General features: G+C 36.3%; 1 protein-coding gene across 4 annotated transcripts in view; it reads right to left on the reverse strand.

The window, feature by feature from the left end:
* Positions 1 to 2,809: 2,809 nt before the first annotated feature.
* LOC111047282 (synaptic vesicle glycoprotein 2C-like) overlaps positions 2,810 to 23,513 on the reverse strand; it is a 315,600-nt gene continuing 294,896 nt past the window's right edge. The window contains exons 10-13 of one of the 4 annotated variants that reach the window (XM_039441511.1): positions 11,221 to 11,373; positions 10,455 to 10,672; positions 7,337 to 7,496; positions 2,810 to 3,084 (exon numbers count right to left, since the gene is read on the reverse strand). In XM_039441511.1, the coding sequence (XP_039297445.1) occupies positions 2,904 to 3,084; positions 7,337 to 7,496; positions 10,455 to 10,672; positions 11,221 to 11,373 (712 nt within the window). In that variant the 3' untranslated portion in view covers positions 2,810 to 2,903. The remainder of the gene's footprint in view (positions 3,085 to 7,336; positions 7,497 to 10,454; positions 10,673 to 11,220; positions 11,374 to 23,513) is intronic. The other 3 variants (XM_039441512.1, XM_039441513.1, XM_039441516.1) reach the window with 3 other exon arrangements.

The raw sequence follows: 23,513 nt of genomic DNA on the forward strand, positions 1-23,513 counted from the left end.
CTAAGCTGAACCTCATTATGAAGTTTGAACTATTGGTTTTTGAAAAATGTGATATAACTCTTAAAAAAGCGATGAATGACTGAGAAAACCAGGTGTGATTTCAGGGAATCCATAGAGCTAGAGCATGGAATATATAATTATGTCAAAACTGAAAACTAACTCGCGAAAACTCCGGCACTCAGAGCGTGCAAGGAGATTGGTTGTCGGGTTCGGTGACAACAACCAAGCTCCTTGCACGCTAGCGTCAACTAGTCTCCCCGACAGTAAACCCCTACTGGTTCAAAGGGGACTAGTTGTCGGGACCGTAGACGACAACTTAGCTCCTCGGTCGCTGACAACTAGTCTCCCCGTCAGTAAAGCTCCTCTCTCAGGAGCTCAGTTGACGCCGTCAGTAAATCCCCTCGAATGTAATTTTGAAAGGAGCTTTACTGTCGGGGAGACCAGTTGGCGCATTCCCGTTGAAAGCATAGCAAGGTGATTTTTTATCTATGAAAAGTTGGTAATGATGTTGATGTAGCGAGCTCTTTCAATAATCTGGCTGTGGAAAAGTAACTAATGACAAAACTAATTTCATGTAAAGAAACGTTTTTGATGATACTTGGTTTCCCTATTTCCCAATAAATAAGAATAGCATTCACCAGCAAGTTAAAATCTAAAGATGTAGGCTACAAACTACTAATAAGGTCTTAAGTAATAACAAAACTTCCAATATAATCATATACAAACTATAGACCCTACTGGTCAATAATCCCACTGTGGAGAAGTAATAACTACATCCTAACAGAACATTTCTAAAGCAACCAATTCACGAACTTGGAAAAACACTTGTAGCATTCGCATACTAACTATGCTAATCTCAATGATGCACTATGTCTCACTATTAATCTTGTAATAGTAGGCGCACACTGACGCGAAGTTTTGATGCGGCGCGAATTCAATTCTGAGAACTTACCATGTGGGAATTTTATACCATTGCGGTGTATGAGCTGGCGCAAACCAATGCGTTGCAGAATATTCGCATGCCAATAATTCGCAGCTTTTGCTACATGCAGCATTTGCAGCGCTTTTTCACGTTGCGAATTTCGTAGCGAGTACTAGAACTACACTAGGTTCGTCTAGATTGTAAACAAACATTGCAAGACCGATACAGTCATATTGTACATCATATCTTACTTTTGAGGTATGATTGTGATTTCATGTCACCAGAGAATTATCATTGCGTGCTACAGCAATGTAGGAGAATAATACTTAATTATTAGAAAAATAATCATCTTTTCTAGACAAGAGAAACAGTTTCTTGTAGTGCCTTAGTCACATCAACGTACTAAATAATTAATGTTAGTTGCTACCCTGCTACAAAAACAGTTCAAGTAAGTAAACATCTATTTTGGCAGCAGCTAATAGGATAGCTTGGTGTGAATCGGGCTTCATATTAATAGAGTTGAAATAATAGAATCGGATTATATATGAAGTAGAGTATTGTATACCACTGTAGATAGTACAGTAGTACCGTGAATTTGAGATGATAAAAGTGCTAAACTGTTTGGTTAGGACAACTTGAATGTACTCATATATTCCCGCACTCTGTGTGTGATTATTCCGCTTCTGTGTGTGTGCCCCAGCATTGCGAATATTACACAACGAAAACTTCATTTAAAAACCTCAGTCTGCAATGAATTTGTACGCATCGGTGTGCGCATTGACCATAACTTTAGTTATCTCCATATACTCAAGATCACCTCCACTACATCCCAATTACCTTAGAGATTTACTCCAGAATATTTTTGTTTTTTGGACATATTTCTGTTCTTTTTTTGACTTGAAGTGACCTTGGGGTCAAGGTCAGGGTCATTCAATCGGGAGGTCTTGTGCAGGCTGCGCCAGACTTCCCAGTTTATCTACTTATGCTGCAGGCAATCTGTAAGGTCAATCTGCTGTGAAGATTCTGCAAGCCAAATAGACCTGTGCCCCCTTCATATCTTGGCAGGTATATTTGGGCAACAGAAGTGCCTGGATGTAAACTCCTCTCCATGTGCATCCTTTTTTGGGTTTTGTCTGTCCAAGACCTGGAGCTCATCTCGATTCCAGATTTAACCACTCCACATGAGTAGGTGAGAGCTGGCACAGCGAGCATGTTGGTGGTTTTGACTTTGCTCTTGCCAGATAACTCAGATGAACAGATTCTTCTGACTTTCCTCTCATACTCACTGCAGAGAGTCATCTTCATTTTTGCAGAATCCTGGGCTTCATTCCGGTCTACTTTATACCCAGATACTTTTATGACTCTCCAGCACTAAAGCTCTTATCGCCGCACCACACCTACAGCCAACTTGAGGTCAGATTTGCTGGCTGCATAGATCTTCAAGTCATCCATATAGAGAAGGTGGTTCACTGTATGGATCTTGTTTCCTGTCGTGCCACAGAAATGTAACCTTTTTTTCTTCATGGCAGTGGATAATGGCAGCAGTGAAATGCGGAATAGGAGAGGGCTCAATGAATCTTCTTAGAAGACACCATTCCTATAATTAATATAATTTATTTCCAACAAATAATATTAATGATATTTTCTTGAGATGCCATTAAGCTCCCACGCACATTTTGAAATAGTCCCTAGAAAACCAATAAAACCTTGAAAATCAATATTTGATCTTGAAATTGGCGTTTTTTTACCAATAGGCCTACTGTATTTTTGGGGTGATTAGCCTCCAATTGTGAGCTCTTGCCTTGGACTTTGCCCCCTGTAAAAGAATTGTAACTACAGTACTTGAAACAGCTTTCGGGAAAACACAGGTAGTATATAGAAGATAAATTATTCTGATAATGCTGATCGCATGAATTTTATTTTTGTACTGTACAAGAGTGTGAATGCCAAAGATAGTGCGTTCTGCTGGAATTGATACTTCTTAGAGAAGAGTGGTCTGAGTGTTGGGGAGTTTGAGAGCTGATACTGCCGCCGTCATCAAAACTGCTATTGTTGAAAATATCATAATCGAATTTGTGAGAGAGAGAAAGTGGTGATACACAGACACGCCCAATAATCCAGCTGACCGGCAAACGAACATCATCAAACAAAACCCGGAAGACCTGAAAAAATATTAATTCAGCTTGAATTGAATCACAAAATGGTAGCTTATCAGAAATGTACCTATACAAACAGTGCAACACTACTTTACAGGCAGTCTTATTTAGAAACAGTTTATTTTCAAATTCACAGAACACGAGTAATTTTGATTTAAAAGTAATGTGTGGTCTATTTTTATGATCTGAATGATATTTATTGTTCTTATTCTCATTAACTCCAATCATAAAAGCTCTTGAAACAATATATAAACTAGATTATTTTTAAAAATGGATATTTGGTGGTATCTATGAAAATGTATGATTTCCGCGACAAAATATGTATATTTGATAATGTTTTATGTCTTTGTAAAGTTGTAAATATGTTATAAGAATAGAAGTGAATCATTATTGTGAACATTTTTTCCAATACAATACAACCAAGCTTCTACTTTTTCTAATGTCAAACTGTAATGTATAGTATTTTTAGGTTTCAGGAGAGTCTAGGAGAATATAGGATACAGAACAAACAAGAAAGAAAAATAAACTTCTCAAGTCCACTATATAAATGTTATCTTCTATCAAATACATGGAAGGAATGAATGGATACAGTTTTCAAATACAGCATTGAAACTTATCTTACATCCCAAGTACAACCTTATTGTAGGCACGTTATATAAAATATATGAGTATACAAAATATACAGGGTGATTCACGAGGATATGCGGTAACTTTGAGAGCTCATTCAATATGTAAAAATAATGAAAAAAACTTATATAAACATAGGTCCGGAAATGTTTCGTTAGCGAGTTATACAGGGTTAAAGATTTCGCCTGGATTTCAGTTCCGCTGAGTAAATGAAGACTCTCTGAAATTCTGGGAAGTTAAATTCAGGGGCGAATGCCATTGTTTCTTATGGTTTTTTACCTGAAAAATTGATTAGAACAGGTCCCAGAACTGTAAGATGAGTAGTTTTTGAGTAATCCAGTGTAAAATGCAAAAACATTGAGTAAAAAAACACAATTTTTACATTTGGCCAGCAATCGCTTTGTTATTTTACCAATAAACTGATCAAATTTCAGAACAAAACTTGTAGAAAATTTAATTCTAAACAAAACGGTATGATTAAAGTATACAGAAAGTGAACAGATAATCGATTAAAGGAAGTTTTATTGAAAACTGTAATGTAAAGTTATGCAATAAAATTACAGTAAATGCTCAAAAATGTTGCCATTAACTTCAATGCATCTTTCTGCTCGTTTAAGAATTGCTCTTGTTGCTTTTCGTAGTTCTACGGGGCTCTCCTTTAACTGCACAAAGGCTTCATTAATTCGATCAAGTAACGCCTCACGGGAATTTACTTTGACCTCGTAAACATGATCTTTCATCCATCCCCATATGCAGAAGTCCAATGGCGTATGATCTGGTGACCTTGGTGGCCAGTGTATAGGACCACCACGACCGATCCATTTATTTGGAACTGATGATTTAGATAGGTGGAAACATCATTTGAAAAATGTGGCGGTGCGCCATCATGCTGGAAGTACATCTTGCGTCGCGTTGCAAGAGGAACATCTTCCAGCAATGTCGGTAATTCTTCTTGAAGAAACTATAAGTACGCCTGACCTGTTAAGCGCTCTAGAAAAATAAACGGTCCAATTAGCTTATCATCAATAACACCACACCATACATTAATGTTAAAACGGTATTGAAAGTTACGTTCAATTGTTGCATGAGGGTTCCCTTCTGCCCATGAATGTTGGTTTCGTAAATTGTTGATACCATCACGAGTGAACTGTGACTCATCGGTAAATAAAATGTACTTGAAGAGTTGACGATGATTGACTAACCAATTGCAGTACTCCAAGCGATGTTCATTGTCTCCTGGTTGTAAATGCTGTACTTTTTGTTTATGGTAGGGATAAAGGTTGTTCTTATTAAGTGTTCTCCAAACTTTACTTTGTGAAACCCTAAACCGCTTTGAAATACATCTTGTACTAATACCTGGACTACGTTCAACAGCAGCAATAATGTTTTCTTCTACATTAACATCATGTTGGCGAGGGCGGTCAGACTGGATCTTTACGCTTGGAAGTGATCCTGTTTCCCGTAACGTACGAAATGTAGAAATAATGGTTCTAGCATTTGGAATTCTACGATAAGGGTAACGTTGTCTGTATTCTTCCACAGCGATTGTAGCATTGCCTTCACATACACCGTAAATAAACACCATTTCGGCGTATTCTTCAGTTGAAAATAAGTATGGCATTACTACTCCAACAATTTAATAATTACTATGGACAAAACAATGCTAACACGGACTACAATTCAATACGACGAACAGAACAATACACACGTGGACTAAAACTCAGTTGTTACCTCTCAAGGAATTAAAATTCTACATTTCAAATCACATCATTGTTGATCAGCTGTTATTGTAGTGCCAACTTATGAAAAACAAATTATCCGCTCAACATGTGTATTTTTTTTATTATTTATGTTTGTTGTTTATGTTTATTTCTTTATTTTAAAACTGTGTTTTAATATTATTTTATTTTGAAATTTTAGTAAAAAAATCAAGGTGTTAAATTTAAGTAAAAATCATTAACTTTTTACAGATCTTTAATAAGAAATCAACAGAGTTATTGTCGGCCAAATGAAAAACGTGTGTTGTTCTGTTTTCAATAAAACTTCCTTTAATCGATTATCTGTTCACTTTCTGTATACTTTAATCATACCGTTTTGTTTAGAATTAAATTTTCTACAAGTTTTGTTCTGAAATTTGATCAGTTTATTGGTAAAATAACAAAGCGATTGCTGGTCAAATGTAAAAATTGTGTTTTTTTACTCAATGTTTTTGCATTTTACACTGGATTACTCAAAAACTACTCATCTTCCAGTTCTGGGACCTGTTCTAATCAATTTTTCAGGTAAAAAACCATAAGAAACAATGGCATTTGCCCCTAAATTTAACTTCCCAGAATTTCAGAGAGTCTTCATTTACTCAGCGGAACTGAAATCCAGGCGAAATCTTTAACCCTGTATAACTCGCTAACGAAACATTTCCGGACCTATGTTTATATAAGTTTTTTTCATTATTTTTACATATAGAATGAGCTCTCAAAGTTACCGCATATCCTCGTGAATCACCCTGTATAGTTACAGTTATACTATATGAACAGACTGTAGGAGTATAGAACGAATGAATAAGATATTATACAAAGTTATTTTATAAATGCAAAATCAGTTGTCAATTTAGTTGTTTTATATTACAAGAGAAATAAATTATTTTATAACTCATTTCTTAGTTACTAAAGATTATTGAAGAATATGCCCAAAATGCCTACCCATTGAATCTAATCATTTACCAATCAGACTCTTTTTACCATTCTTGTAACGTGCCATAATATTCATGTAACGTGCATTCTGTTCATAAGGCGACTGGAATCCACACAGAATGCTACACAACTCAAGGTTAAACAACTTGCACTGCCGTGTGCATACCGATTTCGTAGGGCTACCAGCTTCACGCGGCAAATAATTCTCCTCGATAAGAAGTAAATTACCACACACATGAAATAAGCTAAGAGCACGGTATATAGAAGAAGATATTCTTCTAAGTGAAGATATTCTTCTTCTATAAACCGTGAACCGGCTTCTTTAGTAGGCCTACAACAGTACTATGTGGAAATACTTCATATAGAACATGGAAAATGTTGTTACCCATTTATTTAGAAAGCAGTGCTCCTATACTATGCTCTATTCAACATGTAGTATTTATGTTTTGACAAGCCTTTGCGAATTTCTTAATTTTCTAGGACCAAAAGTCTGGAACTTTTTCAACAACAGATTTCTTTTTTAGCTAGTTAAGACAAAATAAAATAGTCATTTTTTTGTATTTGTACAATGAATTTTGACTTCTTGTACAAATAATTTTGACTTCTTTGGTTGATACTTTTTACCAAAATTAACATGTTATTTTTGGCGTGGTGTCCGACGCTAATTTTAGCATTTCATCCGAAACATAATATGTTACTTGGGTAGTAGCATACTACACCTCTTTCAAACTAAGGCTTATTAGGGACGTGCATTCCATTCCTCAATTCAATCTTGTAGGTTATATGTTATGTTTTTGCAATTACTTGATATAATTTCCACTCTACTCAGATTGTTACAACCATGTTGCAACGATGGTTGCAACCATGAAGTATTTTTACGCAAAAGAATTATAATATTTGTGATTGAATTCACTGGAATGCTAGCTTAATTTTTTGCTCACCTCAAATTGGTTGGATAGGACTCTATTACAGCTATATTGGCGCAACTCCATGCCACGATTAGTCCACACATTATTACTGGATTGTACATCAAAACGGGAATTTGAGTTTGGAGAATCCACATAGCCAAACACCCAACACTACTCAATAGCATTGCAATCCCTATTAACATAGACGAAAACCTACATATTAATTTTGAAATAGAAATTTATTCGATTGTGATCGATTTATTTCATGAGCAGGAGAATGTCTTCTTGGAGAGAACTGAGAGGAGCTTCTAATTGCATAAAACATGATCTTTTCAGATCAAAATGTCAATGGAATAAGAAAATCCATTATATTATGATGCTAGTCAACCCGCACAATGTAGATCGGACTTGAAGAAGGAAAATTATCATTCTACAATTCAATATAGCTTACCTACTTGATCCTATAGCTTACCTATGGAATATAGACATTTCTGAATTTGAATCTATCACCAATTTCCTCTTGATAGACATACTTGTACAGTCTACGCTGGAAATGCATGTAGACTATATTTCTATAATAAACAAGCTACTCAGATAGTAAATTGCTCTTGAAGCGGCAATAAGAAAAAAATTTGGTCCATCAAAAGTCATGCTTGTATTATTAAAATTTGAGTTTATTATAATATCAGAATCATTCAACTCGGAAATGACTCAAAACAATGAATAGAATATTACGGAACATCAGAATATCTGAAAATTGCATTCCGAATTAGCTGCTTCAGTAAAAATTATAAAAATACCGTACATATTTTCTATTTTAATCGAGTTTTACAATCAGGATATTTATTGCATACTTAAGATTTGTCTTGCCAAACGAAATTTTCAGTTACAGTACTCAGAAAAGAAACGAATAGAAAAAGATGATACTTGAATAGAAATTACTACCTAATGAACTCTAATGAAATATTATTGACTAATTATTGGGAATTTGTGTCCTTCTCTCCAATGTAGAATACAGTTCAAAATACCCATTCAATAACATGATTCAAGTTCGAAGATACTGAAAACAACTAATATAATATAATAGCATTATTCTCTGTGTTATAGTAGCAGCGTCACACAATATCCTTCTCATTCATGTAGGAAATTATTTGATTTTGAGATTTTTTAAAAATTCATTAAATTCAAGTTTACTAACAGGTGAATTCCCAGACACTCTCAAAATATTCAAGGTGATCCCAATTTATAAATCCGATGCAAAAAAATGACTATTCTAATAAAATTACCGTCCTATTCCTCTACTCCCCATAACTTAAAAAATCCGGAAAAATGTGTCAGGATACAGCTAATGCATTATTTGAGTCAATACAATATTCTAACTTCTTCTCAATATGGTTTCTAAAAATTAAAAAATCTGGTGTGGCGCACTCACACAACTTTCCTTGCCGTTATGAAAATTGATCATCTGACGCTAGTGTTCACGCGCACATCTGAAGTCTACTATTCAAAGATCTGAGCTGGTGACAGGACAATAACGCTGGAGACACGAAGTCTGCTATCTCTTCATAGTGAATTCATAGTGATTCGATTGAATCAACTGTTGCTAACAGCAACTCAGGGGACCTTGAAACTTATAGAAATGTAGAAATTGAAGTACCTTAATTTTTTTCGGAAAGCAATACTTTCCTTACCTATGGTAATAGGGCAAGGAGAGTAAAAATTCATCTGATAAGATACAGTTAATGCAGTATTTGAGTCAATACAATAATCTAACTACCTCCCAATATGATTTCCAAAAATAAAAGAATTCATCTTATGTGTTCTTCGATTTATCATAACATTGCAGATAACACAAAGGAGAGAACGGAAATGAATTAATCATAAGTTATCTAGACTTAGCAAAAGCCTTCTGATTCAGTTGACAGGGAAAAATTAGTCCTAAAACTAGACATCTTTGGTATTGAACAAACTGCTTTGAAGTGGTTCAAGAGCTATCTGCACAACAGAGAACAATATGTTCAAATCAACAATGTCAGGAGTTAGTTGAAGAAAGTTAATTATGGAGTTGTGCAGAGGAGTATTCTTGGACCAATTCTTTCCCTCATATCTATATTAACAATCTTCTTTAGTTGAACATTAATATTAAACTTTTCTTATTTGCGGATGACACAGCAGTGGCTTCTACTGGGAAAAAATGGGATGAGGCGTATAATAATGCAACGACTGACGTAGCTAAAATTAAAAAATGGTTTGATCACAACTGCTTAACAGTGAATACAAGAAATATCAAATACATGCCCATTGTCACCCAAAACCAGTAAGATCCAGGGCCTAGAGTATTGAAACTTCCACTGGCTAGAGTTGTGAAGTTCTAGAACGAGTTTACCAGTACAAATATCTGGACATAACATTTGATCTCGCCCTCAGCTAACATGGGTCCCCATGATCAATTTGTCAAACAGCGACTTAAAAGGCTATTATATGCTTTCTCTCAGCTAAGCCAAGTTTCATGTAAAAAGCATTGCAAGTCAGTCTACTTCGCTTATGTTCAGTCCATCATTCAATATGGCATTCTTATTTTGGAGGGGGGGGGGACTGCCTGCTACCCTTTTGGAACCACTTGCAGTGTTGCAGCGGCAAATAATTGAAACTATCCTAAAGAAAGAGTACCACTATCCAACTATTCAGCTATACACTGAATTTCCGGTTTTGAATATAAGACAACTCTACATGAAATCTTTATTAATTTATCTCAGAAACGATAGATTTAACATTTTACCAGAAATAATTCATACTTATCAAACAAGATACAGAGTGAACTATGGCTATGCGACGCCTCAGGTGGTCCACGGGCTTGAATTAAGAACACCTTTCTACCTAACCCAAATGGTACACAGGAACTTACCTATTGAGATAAGGAATATGAAGGAATGCAGTGTTACTGTATACAAACGAGGGATTAAGAGGTGGTTATATAATTATTCTTGAGAAAAATTCCTACAAGTTTGTTATAGATTGTTGTGCTATAGAGAGTTGGAGTCAATCTACTTTCATGTAACTGGCATATGTTTTGAATACGAATCGTTTCGAATATGAAGACTTGGAATAATTATTGCAAAAAAATGCAATAAATAGAGGCACGATGACTCACCTATGATCCGTGTTCTACTGATTTGGCCAATAAATAGACCAGTAATTATTACCATCGCAAAATTTCCAATCAATCTAGTTCCATTTTCTTGAAAAAGAATGCTCAAATCTATATTGATGCTGAAACTATTTTTGCAGAATTTTCTATTCGACAGTATTGAGGTGTTAAACAGATAAGACTCTAGAAAGTTTTCTCTTGTGATGTCTGTATCCAAGAATCTGAAACAAAGAGTACCATACCATAAAAGTTAGTGAAATCAGTACTGGTTAATAATATCGGACTGGATACGATGACTGATAGAACAATAGACTAATAGCACAATACACTAATAGAACAATGGTCCTACAAACATTTCAAATATTAATTTTTCTCACCCATAATAGATATAGGTTTCTATAGTTATAGAAAGCTGCGCCTCCTGTCCACCACGGTCGTAGTCGCGAGAAATCATTGTTCCACCAGGATTCCTTGGTATTCCTTGTAGGCTATAGTATGTATGTACAACACAGACTCGAGAATCTGAGTAATTCACGAATTAAAAGTGTCATTCACGCAATGACATTTTGTGCTGTGAATAAAATGGTCACAACCATACTGCTCATAAAGACAGATGAGAAGCTCAGATCACAATGAAGACTCTTCACCAGTTCTTTTCGAAAAATCGAACTTGAACATTGTATCTAAAACTATATGTAAATTCATGTGAAGCTATTATATAAATCGTGTTTTTTATTCCATGTGAGTATGAGATTCCTCCAAGATTTACCTGGAATTAACAAATGATGATTTCATGAAGAAAGCTCCAATGCTGGTGATATTTGTGAACGCTACCCGTTCAAATGTGCAATTGTCAAATGTTACGTCAGTGAGAAGAATGTTTGAGAAATGGCAATCCACAAATACACTGTTACTCCAATGTCTGAAAACATTGAAAATAAACACAATGATCATTATCAAATAAAAATTGCAAACTCTCATTTTGAACGAATTACTGAAAATGGTTTAAAATTGTCATTGAATGTGAAAATGAGTACTGCATCTCAACACTCTTATAAGATAATAGTGATTATTATGGTGTCCCGTTATGACATCATAACGGGTGAGCTAACATAATATTGGTGAGCTTGTGTTTGAATTGATTATCCCCTGTTCAGCTCCTATTATTTGTTGTTTTCATGACAACTGGATTGATAATTATATATATATACTATAGCCGGAGCGTTTGAAAACCTCCTGACAAGGGTGGTTGATGTGGTGGTTGTACTCAGTTGGATTCGATTGGACAAGTGGTTGAAACCATAGGAATAATTATGATATCTGGAAATTTTTTATTTTGGGGGGCTCCAGGACCCCCCAATATTTTCAACTTTTGAACGGCACATTTCTCAGCAAAGTTCAAGGGAACTTTTTTGTTCAGCGCCCCTACATTACTAGATTGCTGGGATAAAATTTCGACCGGGTTGGGTGTTGTGCGGGGGGGAGCTTTATTTTTGACGATTTTTGCATGATGGAAACTTTGAAAAATTCCCAGCCAAACTGGGGCATCTGACAATACCAACTTCCATCAGGATGTCTCTAGGTGTCTTAGCAGGCATTGGTAAAATTATTGATTTTTCAAAATTTTCATTTTGGGGGTCGATAATGCCCCCCTCAATTTTTGGAAAATTGAGGGGGGAATAGCTACAGATCCGAATCCAAGGTCAATAGACTCAGAAGATACGAAAACATCGCCTCGCACAGACGAAACATCGATTTTTCCAATTGGGGGCCCGGCCCCCTAATTTTTTTGAAAAAAATTTTCAGAAAAAAAGTGTGAAATTCCCAGCAAAAACTGTGAATCCTATAATCTTCTGAATGATTCATTGGAAAGAGGACCAAAAATAACCCACAGGAGAACTTTCAAATGACAAATTTCAAAATTCTGGGGGGGCGTGGGAGGACCCCCATATACAGTGCTGGTTATGAATCACACTTACAGGGTTTTTATGCTCAAAATCGAATTCAGCAGTCGAAAAAACATTAATCCTGAGAAAACTAACCATGTTAATAAAAAGGGGGGATGCAAGGGCGATTTTTCGATTTTTGTCAATTTTTGCTGATATTTAAGGATTTTTGCAGTCATGAATTGATGGTCTATGTATTTTTTACATCAATTTTCAATGTTGGAATCTCGTAACCTGCCGTCCATGCTGCTGATAGTGTATCATTGAACCGAAAATTAAATCCAGGGGGCACTCGAGGGGGGCTATGTTATTTTTGGCAATTTTGAAAAATCTGCAGTCATAATGAACTGTGAGATGATGATGACATATGCCAAAAAATTATCAAAAGAGATAAAAAAGTGAATAAAAATAGCAAGAATAACAGATTTCACCTTGGGCATCCTCCTGGACCCCTTCAATATTTTCAACTTTTGAACTGCACATTTCTCAGCAAAGTGCAAAGGAAATTTTTTGTTCAGTGCCTCAACATTACTTGATCCTCACAATGAAATTTCGACCGTGTTCCAGGGGGTGTGGGGGGGAACGAAATTACCATAAGTTTTTCTGTAATGGATATTTGAAAAATTCCCAGCCAAACTGGGGCATGTGACAATACTAACTTTCATCAGAAAGTCTGTGAGAGTACTAGCAGGCATTGGGAGAATCATTGATTCTACGAAATTTCCATCTTTAGGGTCAATGATGCCGCCCTCAATTTTTGGAAAATTGAGGGGGGGAATCACTACAGTTTCGAATTCCAACTCAATCAACTCTGGTGATCCTTTAACATCACCTTGCACAGACAAACATAGATTTTCTCAATAGAGGGCCTGGCCCCCTCATTTTTTTGAGAAAATTTTGAAAAATCTGCAGTGACACTGAACAGTATAATGATGTTAGAATATATCAGACAATAATCTGAAGTGATGAAAAAGGGAGGAAAAAAAAACAGAATTTACCTTGGGAGGGACCAAGGACCCCCTCAATTTTTTTCAAAAAATTAAATCCAGGGGGCACTCGAGGGGGGTAGTGTGATTTTTGGGAATTTCGAAAAATCTGAAGTTGCACTCAACTGTGAAATGATGTTGACTCAGAAGATACCAAAACATCGCCTCGCACAGACGAAACATAGATTTTTTCAATAAGGGGCCCAGCCCCCTCATTTTTTTGAAAAAAAGATTCAGAAAAAAAGTGTGAAAATCCCAGCAACAACTGTGATTCCTATAATCTTTCGAATAATATCATTGGAAAGAGGACCAAAAATAACCCACAGAAAAACTGTCAAATAACAAATTTCAAAATTCTAGGGGGGCGTGGGGGGACCCCCATATACAGTACTGATTATGGATCAAACTAACAGGTTTTTTATGCTCAAAATCGAATTCAGCAGTCAAAAAAACATCAGTCCTGAGTCCTGATTTTTGCAGTCATGAATTTATGGTCTATGTATTTTTTACATCAGTTTTCAATGTTGGAATCACATAACTTGCTGTCCATGCTGCTGATGGTGTATCATCAAACCGAGAATTAAATCCAGGGGGCACTCGAGGGGGGCTGTGTAAATTTTGGCAATTTCAAAAAATCTGCAGTCACACTGGAATGTGAGATGATGTTGACATGTGTCAAAAAATGATCAAGAGTGATAAAAAAGTGGCCTACCAAACCAAACCCACCAACCCTACCCTATCTATCCTCCTTTACCCAACCTACCTATTCAACCCTCTATCAGTCAATCCACTTAACCTACCCCACCTGAGTCACCCTACATAAATTATGCTATTCAACCCACTCAATTGCACCCAACTTAAACTACTCTACCTACCCCACCATACCCAACCCACTCAACCCAAGCCACCCTACCTGAAATAATCTACCTAAACTATTCAACCCAATCTTGACAACCAAACCTACCTTACCCAATATAACCTCATTAATCTACCCTACCTAACCCAAACTATTCACCTAAACTATTCTATACTTACCTAAACTATTCAATCAACTATCCTATCCAGGAGAACTATGGATTTTTCGAAATTTCCATTTCAAAACTTGAACCCAGCCTATACTCTACCTGGCCTACCACATCAATCCCACCAACCCTACCCTATCTATCCCACTTCACCCAACCTACCTATTCAACCCGCTATCAGTCAATCTACTCAAACTACCCCACCTAAGCCACCCTACATAAATTATGCTATTCAACCCACACTATTGCACCCTACTTAAACTACTTTACCTACCCAACCATACCCAACCCACACAACCTAAGCCACCCTACCTGAAATAATCTACCTAAACTATTCAACCCAATCTTGACAACCAAACCTACCTTACCTAATATAACCTCATTAATCTACCCTACTTTATCTACCTACCCCATTTTATCAAAAAATACTACCCAACCTAAGCCACCCTACCATAACTAACCTTCCTAAACTATTTAACCCAATCTTGACACCCTAACCCAACTCATCCAAGGTAACCTACTCAATCTACTCTACCTAATCCACATAACTTTAGTCATCCTACCTAACCAACTCTCCCTAATCACCTATCCCACCCTACCTAACCTACTCTACCTAACCCACCCAACATAAACTACTGTACCCTACCCTACCCTGGCCCACTCAATCTACTCTACCTTATCCACATAACCTCAGCCATCCCACCCAACCAACTCTCCCTAATCACCTATCCCACCCTACCTAATCTACTGTACCTAACCCACCCAACATAAACTACTGTACCCTACCTACTCGGGCAGACGAAGACCACCTCCCAGCCGGAGTGCGAAGCGCAGAGGCTGCTACTCACCCCTGTACAGTCATACCACTCATTGGGGTGCAGGGGGCGAAGCCCCCTGCTGAGCGCAAAGCGCGAGTTATATATATACCATAGCCAGAGCGTCTGAAAACCTCCTGACAAGGGTGGTTGTTTTGGTGGTTGATGATCTGTTGGTTTCAATTGACAAGTGGTTGAAACCATAGGAATGATTATGATATCTGGAAATTTTCTATTTTGGGGGGCTCCAGGACCCCCCCAATATTTTCAACATTTGAACGGCACATTTCTCAGCAAAGTTCAGTGGAACTTTTTCGTTCAGTGACCCTACATTACTAGATTGCTAGAATGAAAGTTCGACCGGGTCAGGTGGGGTGCGGGGGGAGCTTAATTTTCGATGATTTTTGCATGATGGAAAATTTGAAAAATTTCCAGCCAAACTGGGGCATCTGACAATACCAACTTCCATCAGGATGTCTCTAGGTGTCTTAGCACTCATTGGGAAAATTATTGATTTTTCAAAACTTTAATTTTGTGGGTCGATGATGCCCCCCTCAATTTTTGGAAAATTGAGGGGTTGAATTGCTACAGTTTTGAATCCCAGCTCAATCGACTCAGAAGATACAAAAACATCACCTTGCACAGATGAAACATCGACTTTTTCAATAGGGGGCACAGCACCCTCATTTTTTTGAAAAAAATATTCATAAAAAAAGTGTGAAATTCCCAGCAAAAACTGTGGATCCTATGATTTCTTGAATGATATCATTGGAAAGAGGACCAAAAATAACCCACAGGAAAACTTTCAAATGACAAATTTCAAAATTCTAGGGGGTCTTGGAGGGGCCCCCATAAACAGTGCTGGTTATGTATCACACTCACAGGTTTTCTATGCTCAAAATCGAATTCAGCAGTTAAGAAAAACATCAGTCCTGAGAATACTAACCATGTTAATATAAAGAGGGGGATGCAAGGGTGATTTTTCAATTTTTGTCAATTTTGGCTCATATTCAAGGAATTTGCAGTCATGAATTGATGGTCTATGTATTTTTTACATCAGTTTTCAATGTTGGAATTACATAACCTGCCGTCCTTGCTGCTGATAGTGTATCATCAAACCGAAAATTAAATCCAGAGGGTACTCGAGGGGGGCTGTGTGAATTTTGGCAATTTCGAAAAATCTGCAGTCACACTGAACTGTGAGATGATGTTGACATATGTCAAAAAATGATCAAAAGTGATAAAAAAGTGAATAAAAAGTTAATAAAAATAGCTAGAATAACAGATTTCACCTTGGGGGTCCTCCCAGACCCCTCCAATATTTTCAACTTTTGAACTGCACATTTCTCAGCAAAGTGCAAAGGAAATTTTTTGTTCAGTGCCTCAACATTACTTGATCCTCACATTAAAATTTCGACCGTTTTCCAGGGGGTGTGGAGGGAACGAAACTACCATAAGTTTTTTTGTAATGAAAATTTGGAAAAATTCCCAGCCAAACTAGGGCATGTGACAATACTAACTTTCATCAGAAAGTCTGTGAGAGTACTAGCAGGCATTGGGAAAATCATTGATTTTACGAAATTTCCATTTTTAGGGTCAATGATACCCCCCCTCAATTTTTGGAAAATTGAGGGAAAAAATTGAGGAAAAAATCACTACAGTTACGAATTCCAACTCAATCAACTCTGGAGATCCTTAAACATCCTCTTGCACAGACAAACATAGATTTTCTCAATAGGGGGCCTGGCCCCCTCATTTTTCTGAGAAAATTTTGAGAAAAATCTGCAGTCACACTGAATGGTATAATGATGTTAGAATATGTCAGACAATGATTGCGAGTGATGAAAAAAGGAAAAAATATGACAGAATTTACCTTGCGAGGGAAAAGGAGCCCCTCAATTTTTTCAACTTTTCAATGCTTGATTTCAAAGCAAAGTCAAGAGGAACAATCTTACTCAGCACATCGGAATAAGGCTATTTATCATGAATAAGAACTGGATGGATTGAACTGATGGTGTATCATCAAGCCAAAAATTAAATCCAGGGGGCACACGAGGGGGGTAGTGTGATTTTTGGTAATTTCGAAGAATCTGAAGTCGCACTGAACTGTGAAATGATGTTGACATATGTCAAAAAATGACCAAGAGTGATTAAAAAGTGAATGAAAAATAGCAAAAATAACCAATCCCACCTTGGGGGTCCTCCTGGACCCCCCCAATATTTTCAACTTTCGACCACACATTTCTCAGCAAAGTGCAAAAGAAATCTTTTGTTCAGTGCCTCTAGATTTTTCGAAATTTCCATTTCAAAAATTGAACCCAGCCTATACTCTACCTGGCCTACCAAACCAATCCCACCAGCCCTACCCTATCTATCCTGCTTTACCCAACCTACCAATTCAACCCTCTATCAGTCAATCTACTCAACCTACCCCACCTAAGCCACCCTACATGAATAATGCTATTCAACCCACTCTATTGCACCCTACTTGAACTACTCTACCCAACCCACCCTACCCAACCCACTCAACCTAAGCCACCCCACCTGAAATAATCTACCTAAACTTTTCAACCTAATCTTGACAACCAAACCTATCCAACCCAATATAACCTACTTAATCTACCCTACCTAACCCACCTTATCAAAAAATACTACCCAACCTAAGCCACCCTACCATAACTAACCTTCCTAAACTATTTAACCCGGGTTTTTTCATGCTCAAAATCGAATTTAGCAGCCAAAAAACATCAATCCCAGAAAAATTAACCAAAAAAAAAGCAATAGGAGTGAGGAGTGATGGGAGGGTGATTTTTCGATTTTTGTCAATTTTGGCTCATTTTCCAGGATTTTTGCAGCCAAGAATTGACTGTCTCTGTATTTTTCACATCAGTTTTCAATGTTGAAATCACTTAACCTGCCGTCTATGCAGCTGATAGTGTATCAGAAACCCCAAAATTACATCCAGGGGGTACTCGAGGGGGGCTGTGTGATTTTTGGCAATTTAGAAAAATCTGCAGTTACACTGGACGGTATAATGATGTTATAATATGTCAAAAGATTATCAAAAGTGATCTGAAAAAAATAAAAACATATAACATATGAGATATTCTACTTTGGTGGTAGGGATGTCAATCCCGGGATCCCGGGATCCCGAATCCCGGGATCCCGGTCCATTTTTGATACCTAACAATCCCGGGATTTTTCTGCGTCAATCCCGGGATTTTCAGGATTGTGAACCTGAAATTTTGAATCATATTTTTCCAAAAACAATTCAATATGGAATTCATTTATGGTGATGAATATGAGTTTTTATAACTAATTTATAGTTCTAAGTGTTTGACTAATTTATTCTACAGGCACAGCCTACAGTTGCATATTATACATAATATTAATTGTATAATGTACTTTTATTTATATTCAAGTCTAAGATATGATTATCAAGCCAGGATTTTATAATTTTAAGACCAGTCTCTGATTTATCCTTGGCCTCCTCCCATGTAGTTCCAGTGAATAACAATGACGTATCATCCACAAAGGAGATTGTCACACAATTCTCTATTTCTAGTTTGATAAGATCGTTGATGTATACAAGAAAAAGAATAGGTGATAGTACTGTACCCTGCGGTAGGCCGTATTCAGAGAGTTCTTTGCAACTAGTTTTGTTGTCAATTTTGAGGAATTGATGTCTATTGTTTAGATAGCTGGTGAAAAGTTTGAAGGGTACTCCACGAATGCCTAGCTTTTCTATTTTTGTTAGAAGTTTAGAATGAGGGACAGTGTCAAAAGCTTTGGCAAGGTCTAAAAATATGGCTATGGTTTTCATATTGTTATTAAAATTATTAGAAATCGTCTGGGTTAGAAGAGAAATTGCATCTATTGTACTTTTATTTGATTGAAAACCAAATTGATGTTTATGAATGATATTATGTTTTTGTAAATAGGTAACTAGACAGGTTTTAATTAATCTTTCAACTATTTTAGAAAAACTGCTCAACATACTGATAGGATGGTAATTTGATGGATTTGAAGGGTCACCCAATTTATGTAAGGGTATAATATTTGCTAATTTCAAACTATCTGGAAAATGACCCTCCAAAAAACAACGATTTATTATTATTGGCAAAGGTCTGACAATAAATGGCCGAATAATTATCAAGCATTTATTATTAATTCTGTCCACACCTGGAGCTGCGTTAGTTTTCAAAGATTTCAAAGTGGTGGAGACTTCCTCTTCATTTGTAGGTGTTAGGAAAAACGATTCATGGGAATTCTGCAAAAATGAATCTTTGAATTTGTTACCTGCAGTTGAGATGGGATTTTTTTTTTTAAATTTTCAGCATTGATTTTTCCGACATGTGCAAAATGTTGATTAAGTACATCGGCATCAAGTTTTGGAGATTTAGTACTTTTTTTTCCTAACATTTCATTCAGAATTTTCCAACTTTTTTGTATTATTTTTATTTTGATTTATTTTGCTTTTATAGTAATCAAATTTACTTTGTTTTAGTAGTTTATTGAGAAAATTTCTATAAGCTATATATTTCTCCTTCAATATTGTATTGAAAGGTTGTTTGGTTAGTGTTTTAAACATCCTGTCACGATTTCTAATAATTGAGTTTATAAGACCACGTGTGATCCAAGGTTTAAGAGGTTGGAATCTATGAGGGATATTTACTCTGACAGTAGCACGTTCAATGTGATCAGATATTTTATTTGTAAAAATGTTCATTAGTTCGTTAACGTGGAAATTAGCTTCTAATAAGTCATCCCACTTTTCAGTTTCTATTGATAATAGCAATTTATTATAGTCTATCTTTGAAAATGAATGATTAGGTTTTACAGTACTAGTAAGGTCTGTGTTTAAATCTATGTGGATGCTGACACAAAAGTGATCGGTAATATTTGTTTTTATTATTGAACTCATTACATTATTGGGATTAAAGTTAGAATTTTTGAAAAATATGTGATCTATACATGATTCTGATCCGTTTTGAATTCTAGTAGGTTTATTTATAAAGGATTTCCAACCATTAAGAGATAAAATTTCGAAATATTCGTGTGCAACTAAATTATTTTTATTCAAATGAATATCTAAGTCACCTGCAAAAATTATGTTGGGTCGGTTTCTAATAGAATGCAAGCAATCATTTAGACCATTGAGAAATATATCTGTATTTATTGAAGGTGATCTATAGATTGCGATAAGGGTTATCTTTTCCTTTACAGTGGGCACCTGAACGTCCAAAACAATCGAGTTCGATTCTGTTATTTCATAATTCAACTCATCCACTATCAAATCACTTTTGTGAAAAACAGAGATTCCATCACATTTATTTATTTTACCTGGCTTATTAATTACTGTGTATCCATTCAAATTAAAATTAAAGTTGTCATTCTCAACCACCCAAGTTTCGCTCAATATGAAAATCTACAGAACAATTACTTATTATATAATTATGAAAACTCATCAAAATTTTTATTAAGACTTCTGATATTTATATGAATAACATTTAGGTAGGATTTACTATCGCTATTGCCAAACAACTCTTCATGACATTGAAAGATATCATCTATTTGAATAGTATTATAAGTCTCAAGAGAAATCAGTTCATCAGAGTCATTTATGATAACCATAAGAAAGATAAGAAACAAAACAAGAAGAAGAGTAGGCTAATATAAACAAGAGAAAAGAAAGAAAATTGATATAAAGTTCAATAGAAAATTAAAATTATAAGAAACCAACTCCAGGCTTTTCACAGTCGCTCTAAATATAATCAAATATCAAGTCCAGTTAACTTCAGGCATAGCATTTATAGATAAAGAAAGAAGGTCAAGTCCAATAATAATAATAATCATTTTACTTTTGTAATTTCAATAGGTCATCATCATTGGAGATCCTTTTTGCCGGTGAGTCCTTACTTTTTCTAACCAAAATTTTCCCCTCCTTCACCCAAACAAAGGCTAAATCACCATTTTTCGCCAACCCTTTCGCTTTACCGAGTAGGTATTAGTTGTAGGGGGTCAAATGTTCGTTGAAATAGACGGATTGTTTAGGAAGATTCGGGTGGATCTCCGTAGAGCATAGACGTCCTTTCTTCTTAGCAGAGTCTCTCCAGAGCATATTCGTTGACCGGGAAATGAATTTAACAATATTGACCTTGTTTTTAATTTGGTAGAAGAGACCCTATGAGCGATAGAGATGTCTTCTCTTTTATAAGGTACATTTATTGCTAGGGCCGCAGCTTTCAAAACAGAATGAATGTCCTCTTTTTCGGTTTCTGGAATACTCACAATCTCTAGGTTATCAGAGTAGGAATTTTGTTCAATTTCATTTATTGTTTTTTGTAATTTAGAATTTTCAGCTGTGAGCCTTTCACAATCCCCCTTAAGCTTTTCATTTTCCGTACGAACAGTCTGCAATGTTGCATTCAAGTCTGATACTGTTATATTCAGAGCAGCAATACTAGAGTTCAGTTCATTAAACTTTGAATTTATAAACTCGAAAAGAAGTCTTTCAATGAGTCTAAAGAGTGTTCAGTCTCGGAATTTTTATCACTAGAAGTCTCACCTTTACAATTCTCACACTTCCAGTTAGCCTTACGCACACCAAGTTTCACGAATTTATCCATAGTGCGAAGCTTTGTGCTGGTGGGGTGGTAAACATTTTTACATTCCGAGCACTCAATAATTTCTTTTATGTTAACGAATTTATTTTTACACTCGAAACACTCATCAGACATGATGTAAAAGCGAAAAGAACCGGTACCTTTAGGTTAGAAATAGACAAGATTTTACGACTTGAAAACCGGAGTTGAAGCAAAAGCTAGAGCGATCAGATAGTCATCCGTTCAGATCGAGAGCTAGCTCAACACTGAAATAGCTCAATACTCTAATTTCAGTATTCTAGAGGTACTGTGTTCACTATTTTACTACATGTGGGTAGCATACACCCACTACATTATCCACTCATAGTATTCACATTATAGATGTAGCCTTATCAGTATTCAATGTCAACTAACTGTTCTACATTCTCATGAAGTGGCATTTTTCCATTATTTCAGTTCATAAAATTATTGGAGTTGAGAAAAGTATCTCATTGATTTCTGATAACAAAGGAGGATATGGGTATAATAAGCTTACGTTGTCAAACTTTGTACACAATTTCTGTACAGTTTTATAAAAATTCTTATCAAACATTCTTATTGACGGTTAGTTTATGAAGAATCATTGTTTCATTTAACCATCCATAGCTGCTGTTTCTCCTATTCTATTTTATAATTGAAATGTTTGAACATTATACCCAATTGAAATGTTTGAACATCATATTATATATATATATGCATATGCATACATAGGCGAAAATTAGAAAAAAAACATAATTTTAAACTTAATATTTCAAATACCAATAGAATTTAGAACATTCTGGAGCCACTGACACGCATCTTCTCCAGCATCATGGAGGGCCGACAGCCCTCCATGATAGGAGTATTGTGGACACTCAGATATTAGGTGGTTCATTGATTGGATTTGTCCACATTGGCACAGAGGATCAGATGTGTATCCCCATGCTGTCATCAGCTCAGCACACCTTCCCACCTGCGTCCTGAACCGGTTAAGGCCACACCACTCTCTACGTCTCACCTGGGTGCCAGGAACAATGTCATTAGGGTCATCTACAAGGCCTTTGTTCCTGACCTCTCCCTGCAACCATCTCAGTCTCCATAACTCCCTTGCACTTCTAATTTCCTCTTGCTCGTCAAGTCTCAAGTATCTTCTTGACTTGAGGCGCCTTGGTGGAGGGTTAGCCAAATCTCTTGAGACTGGGAGATCCTCATGAATGTGTTGTAACTGGGAAATGAACTTGTTCTTCTTCTCCAACCTTCTGAGATCTGGAGGCATAATGTTACTAAGCACAGGCAACCACTCAGTCTCTGTTGGTCTCAATGTCCCACTAATCTTCCTCATAGTTCCATTGAAAACTGTATCAATTTTCTCAACATGTCTGCTGCGAGCCCAGACAGAAGAGCAGTACTCCCCTGTGCTGTACAGAAGTGCAAGACTTGATGTTCGAAGGGCATTCATGTCACAACCCCAGGTTGTTCCCGCAAGTTTGCTGATGATATTTAGCCTTGTCTTCAGTTTATCTCTCAACCTCTGCAGATGTTGTCGATATGTGAGGGATCTATCAAGTCTGACTCCTAGGTAACGGGGAGCTTCCTGATGAGATATTCTTTTGCCACATAACCTGAGATCAATTGTCTTTTTTGCATGCTGGTTACTGAGAAGACACTCA

This window comes from Nilaparvata lugens, chromosome X, assembly GCF_014356525.2.
Source record: "Nilaparvata lugens isolate BPH chromosome X, ASM1435652v1, whole genome shotgun sequence".
In the NCBI taxonomy this organism is placed as follows: Eukaryota; Metazoa; Arthropoda; class Insecta; order Hemiptera; family Delphacidae; genus Nilaparvata; species Nilaparvata lugens.